The sequence below is a fragment of the Hippocampus comes genome, unplaced genomic scaffold (assembly GCF_001891065.2).
Source record: "Hippocampus comes isolate QL1 unplaced genomic scaffold, H_comes_QL1_v1.1 scaffold14, whole genome shotgun sequence".
NCBI lineage: Eukaryota > Metazoa > Chordata > Actinopteri > Syngnathiformes > Syngnathidae > Hippocampus > Hippocampus comes.
In genome coordinates, this window is record NW_017805839.1 from 375935 (window position 1) to 386019 (window position 10085).

The window sequence follows — 10085 nt, forward strand, 5'->3', positions numbered from 1 at the left end:
GGCTGACATGCAAAACAAAACAGGATCACAACCCTTCATTAGTGGTCACGATGACGACGTCTTCTTTCTGACTTTGAAGTAAATCACATTTGGATCAATCACGAGGGGGTGGGGGGGTGGGGGGGGGGCCTTGGCATCACTACTGGTCAAATGACCGGGTTTGATTTGGGTGAGCTGGGGATTAGTCACACATGTATCCAAGCCAATAATTAGGGGATCTTTCCAAGGATCAAGGGAGGGTTAAGACAAGTTCAAGTCAAAGCCGAACAGGGCGGGGGGGTCCATCTTACCGCCATAACCCTCGGGGAGAAGTCCCTGTCCCCGAGCCGCTCAAACACCCGGAACTCCATTCTTTGATTGACACAGTTACTGATCTGAAGGGGAGGGGGTGGAGACATGAGGGAGGGCCATACTGGACATTCAAATTATTTAGCGATTCATTTCGTAGATATGTGAACTATTATGGTCAGAACATGATCTTTCTTTTTAAATCCTGTTTGGAAGCAAGATGACACAAAAACTACAAAACTGATTTTCATGAGACTTTGTCAAGGTAGCGATGAAAGTAAAATGCACAATCATTGACTAGGAGATGAATTATCACTAAGAATTTGAATCGTGCCTTGGATCGCCGTTTGAGGCAAAATGGATTCCACTACTTGGCTGCAAATAACAGGTGCTGCATATTCAGTCTCGACTGTCAGAAAACCAACATGACATCAGCTCTACTGTATGTGAGATAGCATTTAATTCAATGTTTAACATGATTGTAGTTTAAAAAAAAAAAGAAGATTATTGCCGTATAAGTGCTATGTAGTGCTTTGGAGGACCTATCAAAAAAAAAAAAAAGACCACCCAGCATCCTGAAGAGATTTCAATGCAGACTCTTTTTAGTGCAGATCCAGATCAGGGTGGGATCGAGGAATTGTTTTCACCAGCGTGTTATTTTATTTAAGAATCAAATTGGCACTGACCATCTACTGTCACATGATCCCTTCCTGAACCAGGAAGTAGCCTGTTGACTAATCAAGTGATAGATAAAGACACAAAATAAGAGGTATTGTATTGTAGTTTTGGATGGATTGATATTCAGTTCGGGATAGCTAGCTCTTTTTTTTTAATTTCACGCCCCCTCCGTCTTCTAGCTCCCATCTCACCATGGCCAGTTCAGCCTCCAGCTCCTTGATGCGGTTTTCCTTGAGGTCCAACTGTGTGCGCAGCATTCCCGTGTGCTCGGTGGCTTCCTTGGTCTGCCGCCGCAGGTCCCACTTCTCTCTCTCCAGCATGTCTTTCTCTTTGGCGAGAGCTTTCACCGCATCCTCGCTCTCCTGGTGAAGAACAGAAAGAGCCCGAAGTTGTTGCGTAAAGCTCAAAACAGCAAGAAAGTGCAATTCCCTGGGTCAATGGCCATGTTGCTGACAGGTAGCAATCGCGAGGTACTCGGCAAATAGGCCGCCCAGGGACTGGAAGCAGTATAACATTACAACAATTTGATTAGATGCTTACTTTTTAGTGCATTTAAGGCAATGACTCCAAACTACTATGCCACAGGACATGACTGCGCCACGAGAGCTCATCAGGCGTGCCGAAGGAAATTATTATCTGATTTCACTTAATTGGTCTGAAAGTAATTATTTCTTCACAACAACAACAAAAAAAAAAAAAAAAAAAAAAAAAAAGAAAGGTATCTTTGCGCATCCATGTATCTTTACGCCAGTGACGTATGCTGCCATGCAGAACAATTAAACGCTCTTCCACTAGATGGCGGAAGGGACAATTTACCATCTGTTGCCGTTCATACAGAATAACAGCTCAACAGGCCCAGAGTTCACACCAAGTAACTAAATTGAAATGAGGTCATCGTAATTTTAGTGTACATACTTTTTGTGACATTTTCATTTGTGTGACGTCAGATTCAAATCACATTTTAAGGAATATATTTTAACTCTGGCAGCTCCAACTCTGTCTATACGGTGTTGTAGTCATTGCTCCTTGAAAACAGAACTCAACTGCATTTCGAGAGCAATTTAAAACAACCACCGCTGTATACAAAGTGATGCATACGGAGCAAAAATAATTCATACAACAACAAAAAATAAATGAATGACAAAGACAAAGTAGAAGGCACAAAAACAGGAAAACGAAAGATCAAGTCTCATGCTGAGTCAAAAGCCAAAGAATACAAATGAGATTTGAGACGAATTTTAAAGATGGGCAGCGAGGGGGCTTGCCTAACGTTCAGCGGGAGGTCATTCCAAAGAGAGGGACTGGCAACAGAAAAGGCTCCATCCCCTCTGAGCCTCCGCTTAGTTCTCGGTACCACTAATAGTGTCTGGTCCCCAGACCTGAGGCACCGGGCAGGTGTGTAGTGGCGGAGTAGCTAAGAGAGGTAAGGTGGAGCGAGGCCATTTAAAGATTTGAAAACAAATAATAGAATCTTAAAAAGAACTCTAAAATGCATTGGGAGTCAGTGAAGGGGTGCCAGAGCGAGCGTTATGTGCTCTCTCTTATGAGTACTAGTCAAGAGGCGAGCAGCAGCATTTTGGACCAACTGGAGAAGCTTAGTGGAGGATTGGCTGACTCCAATGTAAAGTGTATTACAGTATAAAACAATAAAGGTTGGGAAACACTTGTTTAATGTCCTCCTACGGTTGAGGAAAACCAAATTTGTCCACTCAATGAGCATTCTAACCAACATTGCTATGAATGGGGGGGGGAAAAACTGCTTTAATCATGTACTTTTCTGTGCTGGTCGTAGTTGCGAATAAAATCACGGAGCTGCTCCTCTCGACTCTCCAGTGTGGAATAAAGTTGCTGCATCTGATTCACCAGGTCTGCCTTTTCCGCCTTAAGACGCTTACGGTCTGACTTCATGGCTGATAGAAATGAAAGGCAGAGAGAGAGAGAGAGAGACAGAGAGAGAGAGAGAGAGAGAGAGAGAGAGAGAGAGAGAGACAGAGAGAGAGAGCATTGGTTAGCACTGCATTGTGTGCCGGCACAGGTTCATTGGTTAGACATGAGTCAACATTTGTTGGAGCACCTCTGCAACATCAGAAATTCCCCGGACTATTTATGGTCAATCTCACACACAATAACCCTGGAGCATTTGGTGCAATATTTACACAGTGCCTTTTCAAGTTTTTTTTTTTTTAGTCAATGTCGCACGTTGATTTTTGTTTGTGTTCACATATCAGTGGTTTCTGAAACCGATTAATGAGTAACACGGCTATCTGAAAAGAACGAGGGGGGGGATTTTTACATTGATTGATGAACAATTTTAAAAATAAAAGCACGGCAGCATATTTTACATTTTACTTTGATTTAGTGGTCACCGTGAGGGCCAGTCAGAGACTTTGGGTGGGCTGGGTGTGGGGTCTCGGGCTGTACTGTGCCCAGGTCTGGTATACAGACTTTCAAGGAACTTTTGAGAATTAAAAGTTAAGGTACCAACTGGTATTGGTATCTCTACAGCTCTCCCAGTTTAGGTGGCGCCTCCTGTTTGAATCTCTTCAAACCATCACGTACATCGTTGTTGGTCCAGCTGTTAAGAGTTTTGATGGCGGGACAAACTCTATGGGATAAGTTTGTTTTTGAAGGACTGCTTCAAATTGACCCTAAATTGGTCTCTTGAAAATAAAAAGGCAGATTTCCTTCGCCCTTTTTAGGCATGGGGATTTTGGTTGCGTCTTCTCATGATAGACACGTCTACCAAATTTTATGTCGCTAAGTGAAACAAGCTTCGGGGGCTGAATTTTAAAAGATTCCGGAGGGTCGGTACAAAGACAATTTTTGATCGTTCAGTTTCTACCTGCAAGGACATGCCTGCAATTTCTGGAGGAAGTACAGGAAACCATTGAAAATGGGATTAAAATGAACCTCAGAATAATAACAAAACATTTCTAAAGCGTCTTTGAACTACTGTGGTTGGGCTTTAAATACATAATGATCGTGTAATAAGTTCCAGTGGAACCTCCGACGGAATACCCCTGAGGCTACTGAGACTGTATTTTATATTTTGAATGACTATATAGTGCAGGCGGCCCGGTGGTCCAGTGGTTATTAGCACGTCGACCTCACAGTGCAGAGGTACCGGGTTCAATTCCAGCTCGGGCCTTCCTGTGTGGAGTTTGCATGTTCTCCCCGGGCCTGCGTGGGTTTTCTCCGGGTACTGCGGTTTCCTCCCACATTCCAAAAACATGCATGGCAGCCTGACTGAACACTCCAAATTGTCCTTAGGTGTGAGTGTGAGCATGGTTGGTTGTTCGTCTCTGTGTGCCCTGCGATTGGCTGGCAACCGGTTCAGGGTGTCCCCCGCCTATTGCCCGAAGATAGCTGGGATAGGCTCCAGCACTCCCCGCGACCCTTGTGAGGATAAGCGGATCGGAAAATGAATGAATGAATGAATATATAGTGCAGTACAAAAGTGTGTCCCGATTTGCATGTATGGGATGCTTTTCAGCGTTTACGGACGGGCAGTCAACTCCACGTCTCGACTTGGTCTCTGGTTCTTCAGTCTCATTGTCATACCGTGGACTGCACATGATGATAAATAACCTGCTTTGACATGCTTGTTCACGGAATTTTGATATGTCTCAAAGACAATTGACTCCTGTTCTCCCTTTGTTGTCAGCGTTACCCATTACCCAAGCTGTTTTTTTTTCCTTTGGACAGACATTTGCCAACAGCTTCCATTGCTCATTTGTATTATAAATGCTCTTTGTAGTCAGTCACTCTTTGTAAATCCATCTTTGACTTCATCGCTTGGCAATTATTCGTGGACGCAATTCCCCCGACTGCCGGGTACCTTCAAGGATCGTGTCAGTTTCCCTCTTGATGCGCCTTTCTTTGTTTACCTCGCTTGTGCTGTGGGCCAGCTGTGTGTCTGTAAATGAACTTTTTAACAGCTCCACTTTCACAAGCTGCATCTGGGGAGGCTGCTCTGGGAGCTGGAATGTTGTGCAAGGACAACGTCTGTCACTTTCTCACTAGATAAGAACAGCGTGATTAATGTTTAGAGGGCTACTTGAGAAAATAATTTGACCTTTCTTGTTCTTTCTCTTTTGCCGTAACCCTATTCAGGGGTTACCGCAGCAACTCGTCCTTTTTCTATCCCTCCCGGTCCTCTGCATCTTCGGCTCTCACTCCAATTATCCACAGGTCTTCTCACATCACATCTACAAATGTAATCTCTGGTTTTCCTCTTTGCCGCCTACCTGGCGGTGAAATTTTCCAGCATCCTTACACTGATATATCCACTATCCCTGATCTAAACATATCCAAACCATTTCAATCTGGCCGCTTTAAATTTGTGCCGAGCTCATCTCTGATCTGGTCCATCCTTGTCATTCCGAAAGAGAATCTCCACAACTTTAACTCTGGCACCTCCAACTCTGTCTAGAGCATGGGTGTCAAACATAAGGCCCACGGGATAATTTAAATGTGAAAAAAAATGCATAAAAGACACGGAATTAATATTTTTCATAAAATGCAATTCATGGATTATCCACTAGGGGCACACTGTTTTCTCTGTTGTTGGTAATATTATTGGAAACTAGTCAGTTTAGAATGCAGTCTCCTTGACTGATTTTTACCCCCTACAAAAGAACTTATGACTCCCTTTCTCCGTGTCTGCACCTCAACAGGTTTCTCAGACTAAGAAGCTCGGCGAAGCTCCGGTATGGGCGGAGCGAAAGCGCAAAGCTGGGTGCACCTGCCTCACCGAACTCAAGAGATGCCTCTGAGATGAGCCACAAACACCGTGGCTGTCTCGTATCCTGCACCTGTGTCCGTTGGGCAACAGCCATCCGCCTGACGCCGGACGAGACAAGACGCCCACTGTGAGTCGGTAAAAGGGTCCATTGATGGTCAGTACGTCCGCGACCTCTGTATGTTTAATGAATACAGATGATGAAGGTGATCTTGTTGGGCCGATGAACTGCGTGGAGAAAGCATTGGTTGACAGCCGTATTGGCTCCCTTGCGTACTCCTTGGCTTTGTGTTAACCCTCAACGTACACTTACAGCCGGAATAGAAGGTGACCCTGAAGTATAATTTACACCAATGTAGCCACTTATGTCTAATTTGTGGACTCCAAAGTAACCGTTAGTAATTTTTCCAGGCAAGAAATAAGTCCAGGTTTGTTTCCAGACTTACCGATGTCAGCGCTAAGGGTACAAAAGTCGTACTTTTGAGGATACCAGGGCAGTGACCAAGAAGGTACACCCTACTCCAAAAGCATTGGAACAGTGAGGACTATTTCTTGATTTTTTTGATCAAGATTCACAAATAGATGAATAAATAAGTTTGACATCCAAAGACGAATTCGAGAGAGAGAGAGAAAGAGGGAGAAACATCAATGTTTCATCTCATATTTTCAGGCATTTACATTTGGATCTGAGCCACAGCTCAGAAAAACAAGATTTGAGTAAAAGTAATCGATCAACTGACTGACTGGTGTGTTTTGGAGCCACGGTGTTTTCTTTTACATGCACTGAATGCCGACACTCACTTTCAGATTGAAGTGTTGTTTTCCTGTGAAAGCGACAATTCTAGAAGATTGAGGCGATGACTATGCCCTACGGCTAAGAACAAGTAATTGTGATACTTCATCCAGCAACAAAAAAACCTCACAAATGAGAAACAACAAGAAGTTTTCTCAAGGGAAATAAGTATTCTTCAGACTTAATTAGCCGTACTGTTTCACGACTTTGGTTGGGGGCGGTTGTTAGCTTATGGATGGTTTCAGTTCAGTGCAGTTCGCAACCCGAACAAGACAAGAATACCCCTTTGTTGGGTTTGACGTTCACTTCCTGAATTGATTGTATTGTACAATGTCTTGTTATTTAAGGAAAACCGACCCACTCACAAACCCACCGACACACCAATTGTACCGCTTGGTGGATTTGTGGCCTAAACGTGGACTGCAATTCAATTTTTTTCAAGGTATCCGATCACCAGCTGAGGCACGGCACGAGTGGCACAAGGCGACATAGAGAGGGAGCAATGTTTTTCGAGCAAGTAGCTGTTGATTACAACACAAGTGCCTCGGTTCTATTCCCGAATCTCTTTCCAAACTGGCCCATACCTCCCACTGCCAAAACCCTTGTGTTTCATGGAAACATCCGTTCCCGCAATGTGTTAAAAGCCTTTGTGTGCCGGCCCGCTTTCATGGTACTTTGCTCCTGAACAGCTTCGACTGCCCACACAGGAAGGGATACAACATTGTATATCATTGGTTGCCAAACAGGAAATATGGACACTTCAGACAGTTGATAAAGGCCGAGCTCTACAATTTTCTGTTGACACAAGAGCTTTAAGCATGCAAGACACCGAATTCCATCTTAAATGATTTTGGATGTTCAAAAATCCTTTTTTGGAAGAGGTTGTTAAGAGAAATGTTAATGCATGGGATATGTGTGTTATGTCTAAGAATACGAATAAGGAGCGCCATAGCTTCCACTGGTTATTACGGATTCCTGACCCCGCAGCATTCATTTCAAGGTAATAAAGAAACGATTATTTTTTTTCTGAGTGCACCGAGAATCCTCTACCGTTTAAAATTGTTTACCTATACGGTCGAACCTCGTTACAACGTACCTACATAACGGATCTGTACATTAGAACGGTATTTCGTTGTAGCCATTTCCAATAAAATGCCCGCCAACTAGGACGTCTAATACAGTCTGATCATTTATAGAAAAAAAAACACGAACATGTAACACAGTGTAAACACGTCAATGACACACGGATATATGAATTGTATACTTTGTTATGCTGTTCAAATTATCAAGCTGAAGTTTAACAACAATTTTTATTCATATCACCGAATGAACATACGGCATGTAAAACACAAATATTGCGATAACATTGTCATATTTTTCCTCGTTCATGCCAGTTCTCTTTTTCTCCAAAGACGATCCATCCCCAGAAAAAGAAACAACTTCCACAGTTAATGCGTAAAAGTTACCCCCAACAAACTGACAATTTCCTGTTGCCTTCTTTCACACGCTGTTTTCATGGTAAACAGCCCCCCCACCCTACCCCCCCTCGCTTGACATTTCCGGACCTTGTAAGCCATACCAAATTCCCCTTCTTGAAGCTTTTATGAGCAGCTGATTACTGTCACAACATTGCGGGATTGGTCTTTCGTCAGTCGGGAGACTTTTACATTCCTTCCCAGTGCAAAGATTTCGTGTATGATACAAGTCCAAATGAACTGTCAAGTAAAGACACAGTCCAGTAACTTATGAGTTGATTTTCACATCCCGGTGGTTGCATCATCATCATCATCATTGTTGTATAAACTCTGGCAACCACTGCTTGACACAACTGCCAAAAGTATTTTTAACAGTCACGTCGGCATACAGACCAATAGCTGTCTTGCATTTATCACAATGCTAAAAAATAAATTACAATATAAAATCATATGCAGAGCCTGAGAGAGAGAAAGAGGACAAAAACAAAACAAAAAAATCTTAACATTTGAGTGTTTCCAGCCTTACTAAACAAAAAAAAAAAAACACGTGTCTCAGTGAACTGCAGCAGCACCTCACAGGCCAAAACACGAAGCGGCGGTCCATAATACGACCAATATGCAGCAGTTAACATCTCATTCTCATTATAGGGACATGAAAATAATCCCCTGCTTTCAGATCTGGTCATAAAAAATAAATAGACACTCCGCAGGCAATTCTTAATTCTCTTTTAAGCATTGAACTTTAATGCACAGTAGGATGTACTGCAGCAAACCTCATCAACGAAGAGGAACTCTGTTGATGTGCGCTAAAACCACAGTAATAAATATATAGCGTAAACTAATCTCTTTGATATCGTCAATTGAACCATTTCAAGTAATGAAGGGGAGCCCGACTCTTTATATTTAATTACCGTGACAATGAGATGACAGCAGTTCATAAGGTTGACGTTATTGTGCATTTTCAAGAGCACACACAGCTAGTTGCTGCCCTTCTGAAGTTCTGACCTTGCAAAGCCTCCTTGGCTCGGTCCAGCTCCTGCTCCTTTTGGGCCACCTGCACGCGGAGCTCGGTGGCAGAAAGCACGTCGGCCGAACATCCTCCTTGGCTCTCCTCCAGGTCCTTACTCAACATGTCCTTCATCTGGCGCAGCAGGTGCACCTCTTCCTGCAGTTGGGCCACTTCCTCGCGAAGCAGAACTACAACACACACAGGAAGGTGGAGCGTCAAGAGGCTGAGGTCTCGAGATAACACGAGCGAAAGTTTCAGTGGGTTGGAAAGAGTGGACAGCCGGCTATTTTTGCCCACATGACCTCCAGGTTGGAAAAGACACATGCGCTGAAGCTACGCATTGCAAATGGCATTTTGAGTGAGAGCCTGCTGATGTATGCATCGCCCTGCAGGTGACCACGAGCCGATGCAGCATTCAACCTGCTGCAGCTGCCGAACTTTGTGAGTACGAAAGACCCCTAGCTTGTAGCACATTCATATCTATCTATCTATCTATATAAGAGAGCATTGGTTGACTGGTTAGCGCATCAGCGTAACAGTGCAGAGATTCCGGTTCTGTCCTCCCTGTGTGGAGTTTGCATGTTCTCCCCGTGCCTGCGTGGGTTTTCTACGGGTACTCCGGTTTTACCCCACATTCCAAAAACATGCATGGCAGGTTGGTGGAACACTCTAAATTTTTCCGGTGTGGGACAAATAAAGGTTATCTTATTTTAAATCAGCGGTCCCTAATCCCCGGGCCGTGGACCGGTAGTGGTCCGTGGGTCATTTGGTACCGGGCCGAACAGAAAGAATAAATAACTTACATTACTTCAGTTTTATTTATTTCGCAATCTGAAATGTTTTATTTTGAAAAATTACCGGATTTTTAGTTACATCCGTCTACACAGTATGTCACTCTTGACGCAGGTCAAGGTGCGCTTCTCGGTCACGTGATAGGTTACCATGATGGTGAGTCGTATTTTTCATGCACTTTGTATTTGTGGTGAATCTTATTTTGAAGACACGTTTAAACATCACCACAACTATCAGAGAGTGTTGTGGCCAGATAGAACATTCCTCGTGTCATGATTCGTGTTTACTATTGTGTTGAGAAAATACACT

General features: G+C 43.6%; 1 protein-coding gene across 1 annotated transcript in view; it reads right to left on the reverse strand.

Moving 5' to 3' along the window:
* The window catches only part of kazna (kazrin, periplakin interacting protein a), a 23220-nt gene extending 14052 nt beyond the window's left edge, over positions 1-9168 (reverse strand). The window contains exons 1-4 of the mRNA XM_019887913.1: positions 8981-9168; positions 2740-2876; positions 1158-1328; positions 253-374 (exon numbers count right to left, since the gene is read on the reverse strand). Of these exons, the coding sequence (XP_019743472.1) occupies positions 253-374; positions 1158-1328; positions 2740-2876; positions 8981-9116 (566 nt within the window). The 5' untranslated portion in view covers positions 9117-9168. The remainder of the gene's footprint in view (positions 1-252; positions 375-1157; positions 1329-2739; positions 2877-8980) is intronic.
* Between the last annotated feature and the right edge of the window lie 917 nt (positions 9169-10085).